General features: G+C 45.5%; 1 protein-coding gene and 1 long non-coding RNA gene across 2 annotated transcripts in view; one reads left to right on the top strand and one right to left on the bottom strand.

Moving 5' to 3' along the window:
- Positions 1 to 7,984: 7,984 nt before the first annotated feature.
- Positions 7,985 to 18,070, bottom strand: part of CALN1 (calneuron 1) — a 579,183-nt gene continuing 569,097 nt past the window's right edge. The window contains exon 7 of the mRNA XM_006155014.3: positions 7,985 to 15,474. Within this exon, the coding sequence (XP_006155076.1) occupies positions 15,347 to 15,474 (128 nt within the window). The 3' untranslated portion in view covers positions 7,985 to 15,346. The remainder of the gene's footprint in view (positions 15,475 to 18,070) is intronic.
- Positions 15,413 to 18,070, top strand: part of LOC102473585 (uncharacterized) — a 17,923-nt gene continuing 15,265 nt past the window's right edge. The window contains exon 1 of the long non-coding RNA XR_335515.1: positions 15,413 to 15,446. This is a non-coding gene — a long non-coding RNA (uncharacterized LOC102473585). The remainder of the gene's footprint in view (positions 15,447 to 18,070) is intronic.

The following is an 18,070-nucleotide window of genomic DNA, read 5'->3' on the forward strand; positions in this document are numbered from 1 at the left end:
TTTCATTGTTGTTTCCCTAGGACTTAAAATTAAGATCTTGAGACCAGCAGTTAGTGTAATGACTATGTTGCTGGACTCCCATGTAGTCGACCGCAGTTCGAGTCCTGAACCCGATGGCTTAAACTCACACCAGGCGCGTGTGCGTGTGTGCCCAAGATCCTGAGAAGAGGATGGAGAAGAAGGGATTGCGGCGTGGCCATCCACCCTGGGGGTTGATTTCTCGCTTTCTGTCTCTCTATCTCTCTCTGTCTGTCTGGTGAGCACATGTGCCCTATAGCAAAAACCTCTCCAAAAAAAAAAAAAATTAAGACCTTAACTTATAGCAATACTGTTCAAATTAATGCCAACTTAATTTCAATAGTTTACAGAACTTCCCTCCTTTGTATATCTTTATATTTCTCCATTTTCCTGTGCTTTTATTTTTGCAAATTATACATTTATATATTGTGTATCCATTAACATAGATTTATGGTTCTTGCTTTATGCAGTTATCTTTTAAATCATGAGTAAAAAAGGAATTGCAAACACAAAATACATTTATACTGTCTTTGGTTTTGCTGAAAATAAAGTTCTCAGTTGACAGTTATTTTTTTCCTTTTAGCTCTTTGAATATGTCATTCTAATTGTTTTTGGCCTTTATGATTTCTGATGAGAAATCAGTTGTTAGGCCCTCATCTGCGTTCAAGTGAATTCAAGGACAGAGTAAGAGATGTCCTTAGGATAGGCAGCTTCTGATTCCTCAAATCGACAATTATGAGTAGTAATGGAAAGAAGGAGAACCTCATTATGTCAGAGAGGTAAGGCAAAGGCTGTTCTGTTTTAAGCTAGTTGTAGACTCTACCAAACCCATAGCTTGGCAGGGTTATTATAGATCAGAAGGCAGCATGTGAACTGGTCATCCATTGAATTTCTTCTTCAGTCTTATGGGTTCTGTGGCTATTAGAAATTTCCCTCTGAACTCTTACCTTGGGTTTCTAGTGTTGATTTTTTTCCCCCTCTCTATTTGTACATTTTTATAATTATTACAATGAAGACTTGAGAGATGGAAAATAAAGCATTACTCTTTAATATTACTTATATCTTCTTGAATAGCTTCTTGTCTTCTTCAGATGACAATGAAGTAAGGAAAAGAAGAGAGAAAATTACCTCTGATAGGAAATAGAAGATGACTCCCAAGAATGGTGATCCCTCTTTCATGGATTGGCAGACAGGAAGCTTGTCAGGATGGGCTAGTGGTTAATCCCCAGGGGGACATAAATCTCTGATAGGTGAGTTAAAATATATTTGGAAAACACACTGCATCCAAATATAGACAACAGTCATTCCGAGAATCACATTGTGTTGTGAGAGTCTCTCATATTTCACATCAAATTTTACACTCAAAGTTTCCACCTTGACAAGTAGATGTAAACTGATTCTCAGGTCTTTGAGAATGGTGACATGTGTTAATATGTAGTTACAGTGAGGAAGACACTTGGAAAATGGTTCGGTTCTCAGACTGAACCAAGACTCATAAAAATTCTGAAGCCAAGGCTGGACAGTAGCACAGTGGTATAACGCAGTGCTCTGTGAGGTTAATCTACATGGGAGGTTTCTGGTTTTATGTCCAGAGATCTCTGTGAGTACGCCAGGAATACTCATGCCCATGATCTAGGGCTGGAAGAGCCTAGGGGTAGATTGCAGCATCGAGACTGTTGGGTGTGCTGTCTCTCTCATTCTTGGGATAAGTAAATAAGAAAGTAAATAAATACATTTTTTTAAAAATTCTGAAACTTCCAAACTTTCTGAGAGAAGGTAAGGGCAGTGGTCTTACCAAACTGACTCAATCGAAGAAATTTTGCATTTTTTTAAGAACTCTTGGAAGAGAGTTCAAAGCATATTTTATTCTGAAAGCCAAGCCAAGAAAATTCTCTTCATTAATAGGGATATTTGATTTTATCCTTCCCAGGCAATATAAACTATTCTTTTGTGTGGGCTGATGCTGAGACTCTTACTGGCCAATGTTCTATTTGGGTTTAATAGGATAGATTACCTTGGAGCTTCCTGGAGTCAAAACAAGAAACCAGCCGAGGTTGCTGAAGTCAGAGCTGCAAGGTCTTCCAGAAATCACAGAGAAAATGCAAGTTAAAGAGCAAAACCACATGCATTCAATTTGATTTCAACCCTCACATTTCCTGGAAATTGTTGATGAAAATCCAGGTTTGGCAATGAATCTGTCAAATGATTGAGCTGAGATCAAGATTAGCAATGTGTGTGGTGGGGTGGTGGGGGTTGTGGCTGAGATGTGACTGGCCACACTGCTTAGGTGTGCACATTGTTAAAGGGGCTTAAGATCAATTTGCAACAGGCCATGCACAATGAACTGAGTGGAACAAGTTCTGATTCCACAGCCATCGCCTGTGTCTATCTGGACCTTGCAAATTCTACAGAGCTTCTTCTTAAACCTTTAGGAAGTGAGTAAGACGTAGGAAACAATGACAAAGTCAGCAGTAGAATTCCTTTCTTTTTAATTTACCAGAGGGCATGTGCATTGCCAGAGAGAGATAAAGCGAGAGGGAGAAAGTGTTATAGGAGGAAGTTGAGCCGTGTTATATAAAATCCTCCATTCTTTGGATCCAGATCTCTAAGATTAAAGATCTGCCCTGAGATGCAGAATGAAAAACCACAAACATTTGCAAAGTAGAAAAAGAGAAGTTTTAAAAGGAGAGTGAGCTTTTTTTGTTTTTTGTTTTTTTTTGGGGGGGGGCGTTTGAGAGGTTTTTGCTGTAGGGGGCCTGCACTCACCAGACAGACAGAGAGAGACAGAGAGACAGAAAATGAGAAATCACCCCCCAGGGGGATGGCCACACCACAATCCCTTCTCCTTCTCCTCCATTCTCCTTTCGGGCTCTTGAGCACACATGCACACTCACCTGGCATGAGTTTAAGCCACCGGGTCCAGGACTTGAACTGCAGTTGACCATGTGGGAATTCAGTGACAGCCATTATGCCAACTGCTGGTCTCAAAAGTGAACATTTTTAATAGAAAAAAAATACACCTCCATGCCAGAAAGGCATGCAAATAGACAGCTGCTAGAGAACTGAACTAGGTATGGGGTTAGGTGTTAAATTTGTGAGAGTTGGTAATAAATATTTAGCAGGGGAAGGTATGTCAGCATATCTGACTTATTTGTTTGGCTTCAAGGACTTTATCTTATGCTTGTGCATCTCTCTCACAGGTGAGAAATTTAATGACCTAATCATGCATGACCACTGTGAACTTTGAAGGTATGAGCATCCATATAGATGAACTGCCCTATTAATTTATTGCCCCTGTGGGAATTAGGACAGTGATCTAGCATCCCATCCTGGTGGTGAATTTCTTTATGTATTTAGGAAGGCAGGAGAGAAGATAACAACCTTCCTGGTACCAGGAGCCAGGTGGGAAGACGTTCTCACAGAGGGTCTGACTACAACTCCTAACAGATGTTCTTCTGTTATCTCAGGGCTGCCCAATCATGTCTGTCTGACCCCCTATCTATCACAAAAGTACCCTGGAGTGAGTGTAATGTGCTCAGGCAGTGACCCCCTCTTCTCGGTTCTCTATCTCATCAGCATTTGGGGCACACGTGCACACACACACCTGGTATGTTTTTCAAGTGGCCAGGACCAGGATTCAAACTGTACAGTTGGCCTTATGGGGTTCAGTTCTCTTAACTACGAGGCCATGGGGCCAGCACGAGTAGGATTTATTTCAATGCAGACAACTGAGGCGCTGAGTTTTGTCTCTATGACACCAGCTTGTTTACCCTCCCAAGGATGGCTCTGATTTATTTCAGCTTTCCAGCCTGCCATTGGCATGAAACTCAATTTGCTCAGTTTCTGCAAAGCTGGATTGATGTGGGGTCTCAATGATACCAGAGAGCAGGAAGGAAACGGAACAATTAGACACTAGGTGTAGCCCAATGTTTGAACAGTGGCACTACCAAGACAGGCTGCAGTTTTTCTCTTTTGCCACAAGGTGGAGAAGGAAGAAGTGGAGTGAGAGGTCTGAACATAGGCCTCTCTGATTGGGCACCTCTTTCTCTTATAGAAGGGTTAACTGACTAGCCATTTATTTTTATGCAAAAAGGCATGCAGCCAAGATCACCTTTGCTGCCTATCTGATCTTCTTGAATGCCCTAAAGGCATGACTTATACTAAATCAATGCCACCAGCATTTCTCAAACTGGAGACCTGGATGTGATCCTTGAACACTTCCTCTCTACCAAGCCACACACCAAAGGATCCATTAGGCCCTCTCCTTCCTCAGTGTCGAGTCCACTCTCTCCTCTTCACCTCTCACTGAGTTGAGGCCACTTCTCCCCCTGAATAATGTAAGTCTTCCCAACTGGTCTCTCAGCCAAGTGTGCCTTGGCTCTGGGCCTTAGCACATGCTGATCCCTCTGCCTGGAATGTACTATTCTCATGTTGCCTAACTTATTTTCCAGGAAGGTTGTCCATGAATGGGATCTTTCATGGTTAATTTTATGTGTCAACTTGACTGTCCAGTTCAGTGACAGCTCCTGGGTGTGTCTGTGAGGGTGTGTCTGTGAGGGTGTGTCCAGATGAAATTAGTAGTTGACTCCGTGAACTCAATGAAGCAGAGAGCCCTCCCATGTGGCCTCAGTCATCATGCAGTGGGACTGGTTGTAATTATGCATTGATCCCAGTGTCTACCGCTGTGAAAAACAGTGTTACTGAGACAGTGGTCCTCAAACTGAAGGATGTGTTAGAATCATCCTGGGGGCTTGTTTTCATGTTCACATCCAGAGCTTCTGTAGGGTGGTTTAAGAATATGCATTCCCAGGGACGAGCAGTTAGTGAAAATAATATGCATTCCCAGGTTCTGGTGAGGGACCCACTTTGAGAACCATTTTACTAAGAGGACTGGCATGTTTCCTTGGGAAATCACTCAAACCTGAAAAGTAGAAACTCACTGTCCTAATTCTTAACCCTGGCTGTAGCTAGAATCAGCTGGTAAGTGTCTGAAAAGCTGAATGGCCAGGTTGCGTCCCAAGTCGTATAATCATCACAGAGCAATAGAAAATCTGGAGAAGGGGCCAAGACATTGGTAATTTTTATAGCTCCCACAGCAATTCTCATATGTAACCAAGATTGAGAGCTATTGCCAGGGAAGGTCTTTGAAACTCAGCTGATTTTGAACTTCTCTAAGGAAGATGGGGAGGGAGAGGGAGACCAAGGTAACAAGAGCTAGAGTGGGGCTGGGAGCCCCACAGGGAATTCCTCCTTCAAAATTCATGTTAAAATTTAATTGCCAGGCTGGCTCTGTGGTGCAGTGGTAATGCCCAGCTCAAGAGAAGTCAGATCCCATGTGGCAACTGCAGTTGGAATTCCTGGTCTGGTCAGCCTAAAACATGATGGGCATGCATGTGAGTGCCCAAGATCTGAAGGACTGGAGGAAGAGAATTGTAGGTTGACTAGATTCTGTTGAGAATGTCGTACTCCCCATCGCTCATGCACATGCACATGCTTTATTACAAATAAAGGGTAAAACATCTAATGTTAAAAAGAAATTTCCTTAACCTGATTTAATACACACACACACACACACACACACACACACACATTAGTTGCCATTGTAACACTGTTGAGAGGCGGGACCTTTAGAAGGTGATTAGGCCATAAGGGCCCCACCCCCATGGATGGATTAATGTTGCTATGAAGAGGGTGGGTCAGGGGACCAGCAGTTAGCATAATGGCTATGTCACTGGACTCCCATGTAGTGGACCGCGGTTCGAGGCCCGGACCCAGTGGCTTAAAAAACTCATGCTGGGCGCGTGTTCGCACATTCCCAAGATCCCAAGAGGAGAATAGAGGAGAAGGGATTGCAGCGTGGCCATTCCCCCCCCCCCCAGGGGGGTGATTTCTCGCTTTCTGTCTCTCTGTCTCTGTCTCTCTGTCTCTCTGTCTCTGTCTCTCTGTCTGGAGAGCGCACACGCCCTAAAAAGAAAAAGAGGGTGGGTCAGTTATCTCAGCTGTGGGACCCTGATTAAAGGGCGAAGTTCAGCCTCCTCCTTTCCCTCTCTTGTTCTCACTATGTGATGTCTTCTGCCATGTGATGATGCAGCTAGAAGGTTCTTACCAGATGTGGCTTATTGATCTTAGATTTCTTGGCCTTCAGAACCATAAGACAAATAAACTTATATTTTGTTTGTAAGTTTCCCAGTCCATGGTATTCTGTTACAGTAAAGGCAGACTAAGACAAGACCCGAGACGGTATGTCTACTTAGCATAGTCCTGGAGCTCCTCCTCAATTAGCACCTGCCTCTTTCTTTCTGGTCTAGGACATTCAGGAATGAGAGCAGGGCTTTGCCCAGAGCAGGGGCAGCCAGCCCTCAGCACAGCTGCAGGACTGATCCTGTTTGCTGGAGGCCACCCAATCCTGAAGAGCCTTCTGAGCCACACACTTACCTACACTTAGGGGCCCCATGTACTGTGCTCCAGGACCTGGGGGCAGGGGTGTGCCAGAGAGGTCAAAGCGCGGCTGTTCTCTGCTCAGGCCACTGCCCGGTGATCAAACCCCAAATGTCTTGGGTTATAAAACGAGAGAGAATAAGAGAGGCCTGGAACATGACCTTGGGTCCTTGTGCTAGCCTAGGCACCAACCTTTGCCACTCAAAGAAGCCAAGGTCAGTACTGCAGGTGAACATTTCAGAGGCTTGGAATTCTCTTGTCAGTCCCTGGTGGGTGGGCTGTTGTGCAGGAAACTCCCTGGTAGGAATAATGAATATTCATAATAAAGTGCTTATAATAAAAAAATCTTGAAAGGTCAGAGACGATAAAAATCTTAAGTCATTTTCTCAATGGAACTTGCCAGAGGCCCCCTTTAACAGAGAGAAAAACTTAAAGAAAAATGTACTTTCTACCTAAAACAACCATTTTTAGAATCTTTAAACAATAATAAATGCTTAGTGGTTTTACCTCTTAAGTTACTTCCAAAAAGGTATATAAAGTGAAAAATTTTAAATAGGGTTTCTTAAGAGATCCTGGAAGACCTTAGCCCATTGAAAACTCACATCTTTGGCTAACGACAAGCAATCTGGAAAAAGGTGTGACAGGCCAGCCATGGGGGCACAGCAGCAACACAACACTGCAATGCTGAGACCACATGACCAGGTCCCAGAGTTGTCCTGAGGTCTCCCTGCGCACACCAGACACGCCGAGCCCTGCAGGGCTGAAGTTGGCTGAAGCTGGGGATGGATCTCAGTGTGAGGACCCTGGTTGGGATTGCCTCGCTCTCTTTCCTCAGGGAAGAAACCTATTTTTTTTTTTTTTAAAGCATAACATTTTTGAGAAGTGAAGAAAATATGAGATGCTTCATGGGGCTTGGAGACAGGTGGCCAAAGTTCTGGTCCAAATTCTGGCAGGATCTCAGCTCGCGCATTTAACCAAGTCACTTAACTTTTTGATGCCCTTTCTTGCCTTTTCTATATAAGGAAACGGGTGTCTTTTGCTATCCCCAAGAAGCTCAAATAACATTAAAAATTCAAAAGCTTAAGTGAAAACTATGCAATGTCTGAATGCTAATGTAGGGAAGAACTTGGCAAATCAGATCCCAGAAGGATGACACCATGATCGTCAGTGTCTAAAAAGTTTTCCTACATACGGTGTCTGCTCCCCAGCCGGAAGATGTTTCCTATTGCTCACCATATGCTCCATAGCAGCTTACTTTCCCTAATGTCAATCATTCCCCTTCCAGTCCCACCGCACACCCTGCTCCCCTGGCTGGCCCCCTAGGGCTGCTGCTTAGTGATGTCGAATTGTCATCTGAACAGATCTGGCGGTTCTTCAGGGTCACGGGACTCAATCTCAGAACGCATTTGCAAGTCAGGCCCGAGACAATGAACTGACTCTCTCTTCAAAAGAAAAAAAAAAGAACTTTTATTTTTTTCTATTGCATAAATAATGGTAAATTAGACTCTTTTTTTTATACAGATTATATATTTACAGACAAGTTTGGTTAGAGAAAACATCCGGTAAATATGGCAGTCAGTTCTCCTTTATACACTAAGATAACATATTAATAATATATACTTCCTTTGATCAGTGAGTTGCATGCCAAGTTAATTTATATTAATATTTACATTTTATATAAAGAGTTTCTTTAGACTAATCTGCTGACTTTCTCATCACTTCATAGCATAAATCATCAACTAGTACTGAATGAAAAAAAAAGGGGGGCATGTGGATGAGATAAATGGGAGATTGCGGTCTATAGTTTCAGTCTGAGTGGCTCCTTCCAAATAAAAGAGCTGCCATGCTCTAATCATCTCGGTCATCACTGTCCTCGGCTGTGCTTTTATTTACACTCACCGTGTTGGGGGCAAGGATTCCAGTCAATTACTACTGTGCTTGAGAAACAACTCACGTTAGAGTCTAACAACCTCTAGGATCACTGTGCCTCTCAGCTCCATCCAACAGATGGCCATTTGCCAACCCACTGCTTGACCAGACTTTACAAATCTGATTTCCCCTCCAAGGGTATTGTCTTTGGTTAGTCCTTAGCAAAACAGCTTCTTCTTGGATTCAAAATTGGGGAAGAAAAATCAAATCCCACAAAGAAGCCACTCCAGGATTCCTGAAACCTGATTTTCAGGTACCAAAGAAAGAGTATTCATTGATTTTCCTTGGAGAGAGTTGAGAGACACTGGCTTATCCAAATATCTATCAAGAGCTAAAGGGATCCTTTCTTGGTCTAGGTCTTTCCAAGAAAGAACAGCAGGACTTGCTTTAAAAGACTGAAACCTCAGCAAACTTTGTGAAAAGGGAAAGAACAAAAATCTAGGATTTTACATTGGCATGGGTGGGGCAGAAGGGCTGGAGCTTTTTGGGGATCCTGCAGCTGCCCCCTTCCTGCCCCTGTCCATTGACATGGTTGGGTCACCTCTAAAGCAGGCCCCTGTGCTCAGGCATCCGAAGGTCAATGCAGGCAGCTGGTCCCCCCAGGACTGTTAATCTAATTCTTAACAATCACCAGAGATGGTGACTTTCTTTCTTCTGCAGTGTTACGTATAATTACAAACCTCTTATCACAGATACTGGAACTGCTGTGTCGGTGGCCAGAAAAGAAGGAAAGAAAGAAATGACTGGAAATTGTGCTCTTTATTCAGCAGCTTCCAGTTAGGCGCTCTCGGATGGGGAAACAAGCATCTTTTCTTGGAATCTGGCTTTGTTGCTCCCTATTTACTCACAATTTTGAGTCACATGACCTGTGGCGAGGCGACTGAATGCCCTTAATTTCCACACTGGCTAAGACAAGGGCACAAAGCCTATCTTTCATGCTTTCTTGACTCAGCAAATCCTCGGGGAACAAACAGAACCTCTTGCCTACAAGACGTGACACATGTGATGTACGCTAATTTGCATTCTTTCATTTACAGACAATGGATACCAAAAGAGATACTTCATCACAAGTGCCCCTTGGGACTTGTGTTTGAAAAAGCTGCCAGTCCCTCATGCTATTTTCATGGGGGAAATGGGAAGCTTGGCAATAGTAGACGTTCACCCCAATTTGTGATACACAGATTATCGGAATGGGAGGGCTCTTCTGGGTTACCTTTCCTCTGGTTTCAGAGATGAGCAGCCTGAGGCCAGGGAGGGAAGCTGGCTAGTAAGGCAAGAGTCCTGCCTCCTCCAGCGACTTTCCCAGCTGAGAGTGCTGACCATGCTTCGGGTGCTCTGTCCTGCTCTCCTGGCCTCAGTTTAGTAGGTCTGAGAGCCTTGGGAGAGGAGTTCCAGGCTCAGCAGATGTCAGCATCCTCCAAGGAGAGGCCTCTTCTTGAAACTCACAGAGCATGTCATTCGGATCAGGTTGATGGGCAGCCCTGTGGCACTCAATCCCCTGTATGTTCCCAAAGTAGGCCAGATATCCAGGGAAAAGAGACCAGCGTCTGCAGCCCTTTAAAAACTTTTTCAGTCTCTCAGGACCAGGGAGGGAGCAAGAACACAGTTGAGTTTTGCATTCCCTGGGATCTTCCTTCCTAATTAGGTTGCTCTTCCACCCCACTGGAAAATTACGGTCACTCCATCCTTCTCACATGGATAAATACATCTAACGCTGCACGAGGCCCTGGTTGGAAAGCCAGTGCCATCATGCCAGGAGGAAAGAGGTGGCGTGTGAGACTCAGCTCAGGATGTGGAGTGTATTATGCTGTTAAACTACCCAAAGCAGGGACCGAGCAAGTTTTGTCCGGTTTCAGAGGGCAGTCTTTGTGCAACTGGAAAAACTGCTTCTCTGTAGTATATTTCAAGCCAACTGAATCAAATTAATTTTGCCTTGAAGACTTTTGACATTATTGTCATGTCCCCTGAGACCATATGAAGAGGGTCCCAAACTAACAGGAAGTAGAAAGCATAGCTGTTAGAATGACCATGTGTGTCAGCAATGAGCATAGGATGCTAACAGAAATGCTCGACTGGTTGCTGTACTTGACCTTATTCCTCCAAAACTGTCTAGAGCAAGGCCACATGACTGAGGACAGTCCCCTGAGTGACTTAGTCAAAGAAAGTATGAAGTGAAGCTGAACAGTTCTGACACTTAAATTGTCATGGAGACAGAGTCCATAAGAGGCAGCCCTAATCCTCCTCTACTTTGCCATCACTTTAAATAATTCAAATTGAAAACCCTAGCTGCTGATAATGTTTCTTTTCTACTTCCGATAGATTATTTTCCTTCCAGAAAAGTTGAGCAATCAGGTGGTGAGGTTGGATGGCTATGGCAAGGCCTGTAGGACCCTCAGCCTCACGGGGATCACTGGAGAGACTGAGAAAGATCTGAGGCCAGTTCAGACAGATGTTCTCCAGGGAACACAGCTCTGCAGTCCTCCTGGCACTGCGACTAGTGTGTGCCAAAGGCTAGAAGCTTAATTTCAGTGCATCTGTGTCTTATATGGCATTACAGAAAAGGGGGGCCCTCCCGACCCTCTTCCTATCTCAATGGAACTTTATAAAGAACACGATTCCTGTGGGCCTGTAGAGGAGTAGTCAGTGCAGTAGAAGGACCCACCATGATTTGAGACCTCAGGTTGGGAAGAGCAGAGCTCAGCAGCTTCCAAGGGGATGGAGAGCAAAGGTAGAGTGGGAACAGGATTCCATGGCTGGGCAGCCCAACCAGGGGAGGCTCCCCTTGTGGTCACATCCTTCATCTTCTGGCTGTGCCCTCACATAGTCCCAGGGAGGCTGTTAGCTACAGGGTAAGCACGACATGCAAATCTCTCTTTGATGTACGACCTGAGTCTGGACTTATGCCTAGTAGGAGGCATTTGGAATAAAAGGTCAATTTTTCCTCTTCCAGTGCTTAGATAGATCACTTTCTGATGCTGCAGATGAGAGGTTGGGAGGGACATTATTGTCAAAATGAGCTGCCCATCTTTCATTCAGTTCTTTTGGATAACCACAAGACAGACCATTTGTCATATGAAATGTGAGAGGAGAGCAGGTATTGGAAAGAAAACTCCTAGTGCACATCTTGTTCTCAGCAAATGAAACACTTGGGAACTTCTGAAGCCACTGGGCTTGCCTAAGACCACATGCAAACCTCAGTTCACGGAAGTTCACATTTCTGGATGCGGGAGAAATTCTCAACGGGCACACAGATGCTTTTAAAGATTGGAGGCTTCAAATATTGTGGTCCCCCCCCCCCTTCCAGACAATATTTCTGCCCTTCTTTTTTTTTTTTTTGCCTAGGTTAAGAGGTCCTTGTTCAGAACACCTGGGAGATGGGCAAAGGGAAGACGTGGAGAGGATATCACCCAGTTTACAGGTAGCTCCTATTCTCCTGAGCAGAGTCCAAACACAAGAGCAAAAGGCCAAGAAACCACTGGGATTCTTTGAGGGTAATGCCCCCTCCCTGCAGGATTCAGGGAGTCAGGTTGCACTCATGCAGAACCGGAGTATTCTTTAAGAAAATGTTCCCTATTTTTGTGTGCCGTGGCAAACTCAGGGGGAAATGTAAGGGTTGCCATGGTAATATCTTTTTTTCTTTAACCAATCGGTCACATGGGACCCACGCACATTCTGGAAGCTATTAGTTCCAATACTGAGTCTTGTTTGAGAGCTCTGTCTGCATCTGGAATGGTAGGAGACAGCTTCTTTGGTGGATGAAGGTGGCCAGGGCCCACTTCCCTTTCCCAAGTGAAATGCCTCCCTGCTCATCACCTGTACGATGTGAGGTGTGTATATAGGAGAATCACCTATTCTTGCAGTGAGAAGTCACTGTCACCCCATAGCAGACAGCCTACGTCTCTGACTCCTAAGTCTATTAAGGAATACAGGGCACAGTGAGGGCTGGGCTCCTCCCTTCTGGTTCTTGCAGAAGTCACCTCCAGTTGGGGCCACCTGGGCATGGCGGACCAGGGTCTTCTGGAGCCTTCAGCCATGAGCATGATAGCCTGTAATGAGGATGTTAATTGGCTTAAGGCCCTGGTGAAGCTTTCTGTACACAGGTTGTGGTGGAGTGGGGGCTGCCTAAAGCCCAGAGCCTTAGATATATCAAAGACAGACTGTCCAAGCAAAGCAGCCATGGTGCAAGTTACAGGGACAAACTCTGGGCTCACAGCTGTCTCCACACACTGTGTCCCTCAGCCCCCAGGTGCCACGTTGAGGTTACTGTGGCAGCAGGCTAAATTCTAGGCCATCAGAGAGAGTTCTGTCTTCTTTATGCCCTCTTTCCTAGCAGCCTAGACAGGGATATAATCTCCTAGATTTGGCTCCTGGGTAGGAAGGGCTTGTTTCCAGGTCATTGTGAGAGTGAAAAGGGGTTCTCTTTAGGGAAGGAATGCTATGGCCTTTGTAAGGAAAAGGTTGTTGATACCTCTCCAGAACTCCTTTTAATCCCCACTCCTAAACACTGGCTAGTATCTCTGTGAATGAAATCTAACCCCCACATTCTTTGAGATCTGTCTTCCAACTGGAGGCAGAAGAACTTGCAGCAAAGCAGTGTTTGAAGAGGTACTCTCTTTCTGCCCTGAAGGTCAGCCTCAGCTGCAGTACTGCACCCCTCTCTCATGGAGTAGGGGTCTTTTAAGAATAACCCTTGGATTTTCTACTCAGTCTACCTAGGATCCTGCAGCCCCATCTCTTGCAGGACCTAATGTAGTGGTTCAGGGGTCATTGAAAGGTAGGGAAGCATGTCCCTACAACACTTTTTAATGCCCTCCCATTCATGTCCAGATGGGAGACAGCAAGCCACCCTGAGCAGAAACTAAGGATGAAGTTTTCTGATGTATTAGTATTCTGCATTTGGACCTGTTCTAGTTTATGATTCTGATCCAGGGCCCTGTGGTGAGTCAGCCAAGGGGAGGGGCAGAAGGGCAGGTGTGCAGTGTGCGCAGTGTGTGCAGTGACAGGGCAGGACAGAGAAGGAAGGGAAAGGCAGGTTGTTGCCTTCCTCAGTCTGGCCTGTATGTGCCAGACTTAAGGAGGTTTTACAGAGGGACTCTCAGCCCCCTGGCTTCTTGAGGGTTTACAAGTGCTCCCTCTTCCATACTATGGCTCAAACCCTAGTTTTACTTGTGCTCATTGTGAATATTTGCACTCTCTCAGCTGCTCCCAGGCTGTTGCCTAGAGCGCCTGCAGAGGTGAATTGGAAGAAGACCCTAAATGGAGATCCTGGCTGCTCCAAGTCTAAGAAGGCAGTAGGGAGAAAGCTGATAGGGAGATTAGACAGGAGGAGGGCTTCAGGAACACACATGGCACCAAAAAAACCTCCCTGCTGCATTCAGAGAGAAAAGATCTAGTGCCTCGACACTGGAAGAAAGTGGGGGGAAAGGAGAAGGGAAAAGCATATAGCTTTTAGATGCAATGGAAAGAAATAGGAGCCAGATAATTCCATTACAGAAATAAAGACCTGAGCTTGGCAAAGTACAAAGGGAAATATTACATCTAGAGATTATTGGCTAATATGACTATGTAAGCTTGACTTAAGAGTGGTGGCTATTATGGGACCTGGGAAAAGTGAGGAAATTACAGACTTGAAATGGTTTTGAAAATGGACCATTGGATTCAGTTCTCTTCCCCAGCAGTATTTCACAGGCAGGACAAATTACCTGTCATGTTGGCTACACCCATTAACATCTTTCCCCCTCCTTGTGAAAATGAGTCAGTTGCAGAATCTGAATGCCAGCAATATTATGTAAAATACAGTCATTTAATCTTTCCTCTTTTCTACTTTGGACTGTATTCCTCTTGTTAGCTGGGGAAAACTAACTAACGAAGCAAACTTTAAGATGGGGAAAAGGTAAAATGCACCCACGAGGACCTTAACTTACAGAAGTCATCAGGCATGGAGGCATGGTGGGCTCCATTAGTTCAGACGACCGGGGTGGGGCTGCCAACAACTCCTCACCACCAGTCTCAGTCCCTTCCCTGCCGTCCACTTGCTACACCCCTGTACAGAAGACGCAGGGATGAAGGTGGGAGGGAGGACAAGCTCATATCTGAAGGAAGCGATTAGGAAATGATGACGTCACACATGAAGAAGCCAAATACCTATGTCTGTCTATGTATCTATGTTATAGAGATGCCCACGATTACACTTCTCTGTTCTCTAGTGGCAGACAGGCGGTGAAGCTGGGAGGAAGGCTCTCTGCAGATTCCAAAATGCTGGTGCGGGATGGGCTCTAGGAACAGAAAGCCAAGTGCCGACGGAAACCGAGAGCTCCCCAACTCTACCAACCGAGTCCTGTACAAAAGGCAGAAAGAACGGAAGCAATGGAGGTGCAGCTGCAGACTGCCAAGGGCTGCACTCACTTCAAGGCTTTCCCCTCATGCCTTGGGGGGAATCTCCACAGGGTGGAGGGGGGAAGCCAGGGCGAGAAGGAAAGCCCCCTCTACTGAAGCAACCCGGAAGCCAGTCTCTTGGAGATGAGGGTTGACCCCAGTAGGAGTCTCCTGTTGACCGCTGGGCTGCAAGAATGGGGCGTGGAGGTGATTACGTGTTCATGCCTCTCTCGTGCTCTCTCACCTTTACTTCTGGGTGGCCGTTGGAGTTCCAAGAAGAAAATGAAGTTTTTCTTTAAAGTTACTACTGGTGGTTGAAGCAATAATTTGGAACTCCTGGCTATTTATTGCATTAGGAAACAAAAACCATTAAAGCATTGAAGACAGCCCTTTTGTGTCCCTGCCAAGGAGGTGAAGTCGATTTGCAACCCCAGTTGCACTGCAAGCTTGGGTTCTTTACTGAACTGTGCCATTGTCTGCATTCGTCCCTCAGTCCATGTCTGCTTTGTGGAGGAAGAGTCTGCCCGCAGGGCATGCACATGCGCGGTGAGCTGGCAACACAGTGTGACTGGCTGGCGGGAGGCTGCTACTCCATGCCGCTCCGCAGGATCTGATTGGCCGCAATCAGCATGACGCTTATAATGAAGGCCATGGCGAAGGCGCATATGAGGCTCTTCCGGACGCAGGTCTGTCTGTTCTGTTTCTGGGAATGCACTGGATGGGGTAAGGTTGGAGAAGAGAGGGCAAGGGCATGTGTAGGGAAGAAGAAATGGTTGGGGAAAGGGAGGTAGGAGAAGAGAGAAGACAGAAATGACACAGTGAGACAGGTTGCACTACTTCCTCAACAAGCGAGGCTGGGTCCTATAGAATGAGACTGGGCAAATCAAGTCAGCAAGCACTTAAGGGACAGCTGTTCAGAAGAACATCGCACCTTCTGGCAAAAGGTATGAAATGGCAAAATAGGGAACATTCCAGAATAAGTTTCATAAAAAATAGCAAACAGTCGTTGCTGTGTCCATTTCTGTAGCTGATACAGAGTGAGCTTCCAAGGCCTCTCTTTACCTTCGTGGTGGGTATGGACCAACTTACCTTTCCTGGAATCGGTCTTGGGGGGCTGCTAGCTAAAATGATGCTAATTGACTTCTGGAATAGACATATAGTGGTTGTGGGGTAGGGTTTCTGAACAAGCATCATACCCATTACGAGGAGTATATTAAAAATGCAGATTCCAGGGTCAGCTGGTTGTACAACTGGACCCGTATGGCAAGGTCCTGGGTCTGTGTTCTGGGACCTTCCTGTGCACACCAAGCATGTGTGCCAGTGATCCAAGTCTGCTGAGACCTGGAGTGGATTATGGTGGGAAGACCCTGTTGGGGGTACTGTTTCTCTCTCTCTCTCTCTCTCTCTCTCTCTGTTTCTCTCTCTTGTGTGAGCACTGTCTTTCTCAGGGAAGAAGTAAATAAATATACATTTTAAAAAATGTACATTATTGGCTGGGCCCCACCTAGATGCTGGGCCCCACCTAGATCTACTGACTGAGAGGCCCTTGGAATGGGGCCCCGGGATCTGCATTTATCAAGCTCTCCATGTGATCCTGGATTTTGCTGAAGTTTGAGAAGTGGGGCCCTCACACTCTGTGAATAGGACCAGAATGAAAAACAGGAGGTATAGAACACTCTCAGACATTCCAGAGGCAGCATGTCCTGCCCCCGGGGGGCTCCATTCCCTTCATCTTTCTGTCACCTAGTTCTTGCACTATTGTTTTTATAAGGCTCATGAGGACCATGCATAGGTCTCAATCAAAAGGTATTCATTAGTGGGTTCCCAAGATGGGCCAGAAACAGGGAAAAGGAAATAACAGACAAAAAAGCGTTGATGCAGAACACTGGGAAGGAGCAGGTCCCTTCTTTGGGCATTGCTTCTCAGAAGAGAGGCTGCAATCGACTCTGAGGTCAGGAATTTTCCCCTCTCCTTCATCTTTCCCTGTACACCTCTTCCCGCCCCCTCTTTCCTGCAGTGGCCTTTCCTGAGCACCTGGTTTACCACCCTCAGTTTATAAAAGGTACTTGTGCCTGGGAGGCAGGCAGGAAGTCACCCATAACCAGACCAGCAGCATCAACATCATCTGGGAATTTGATACAGATGGGGTTCTCAGCCCCATTGCAGAACTACTGAATCAGATCTCTGGGATGGAGGCCAGGAATTTGTGTTTTAACAAGCTACTCAGGTGATTAGGTAATTGCCGGCCCCACCTCTTGAGTTTTTGATTCAGTAGGCCAGAGTGCAGTTTGAGTGTATGTGTGTGTGTGTGTGTGTGTGTGTGTGTGTGTGTGTATACTTGGGTGTGTATTGGGGACATCGGGTATGGGTGTTAGGGAAGATTCAGCTATTCAAGAAAATTGGCAAAAGAAAAAGATTTGGGGCCATCAAGTGGCATGGTGGATAGGGGCACTGGACTCCCATATGGCTGACCACAGTTTGAGTCCTGGACCTAGCGGCTGGCTTTCTCACTTTCTCTCACTCTATCGCTCTCTCTCTCTCTCTGTACCACTCTGGTCAAATTAAAATAAGTAAATAAATAAATAAAGTTAAATAAAATAATTCTTTGAAAAGAAAAAGATTCAAGGTAGGGCCCAGGTGCCTTCAAAGAATGTAAAAAAAAGTCTAATCTCAGGTATTTCTCCCCCTTGACATTTCATGACTCCTCTAAACCCTGGGAAAAAAATTTAAAAAGGCAGAAGTAGGAAGCCAGCTATGTTTCCAAAGGCAAGCAGAGCTTCCCTTGAGAGAAGGGGCCCCAAAGCTGATCAAAGGACTTCTAAAAATGACATCAAGCAGGTGTCTGCCTCGCTCCTACCCCCTGCCCTGTCCAGCTCCTGGCCTCTTCCACAATACTCACTGGTTATTTCTACCACCATCTCTTAGGTCTGTCTTGTTATCATTAATCTGTCCGAATCCACTAGACTTCTTCTTTGAGTGATTAATGCTTTTGTGATTCAATTCTCTGCTTACTAGATCTTAGAATCTTTTAAGATCTTACCTAGAAGAAAAATTCCTTGGTGCAGATATGGGCCTCCTCGCAGGAGTGAGCAAATGCAAAAGAAAATGCCAGCTCTCAGGAAGGAAAAAAGGAGTGGATGTTTCAGAAGGAAAGGACCGAAGAATAAAATTAAATGAGGATGTGGAAGTAGCATATCCTAACGCTTTCTGAGGACTGGCTAATTTATTCTGGGCAGCTGTCCTGTGCAGAAATACTTCTGAAAGTGGTCCCTATGCCATTCTATCCCGAGACCTCTGAAAAGCTTTAGGG

This window comes from Tupaia chinensis, unplaced genomic scaffold (assembly GCF_000334495.1).
Source record: "Tupaia chinensis unplaced genomic scaffold, TupChi_1.0 Scaffold000429_1, whole genome shotgun sequence".
Classification (NCBI taxonomy): Eukaryota; Metazoa; Chordata; class Mammalia; order Scandentia; family Tupaiidae; genus Tupaia; species Tupaia belangeri.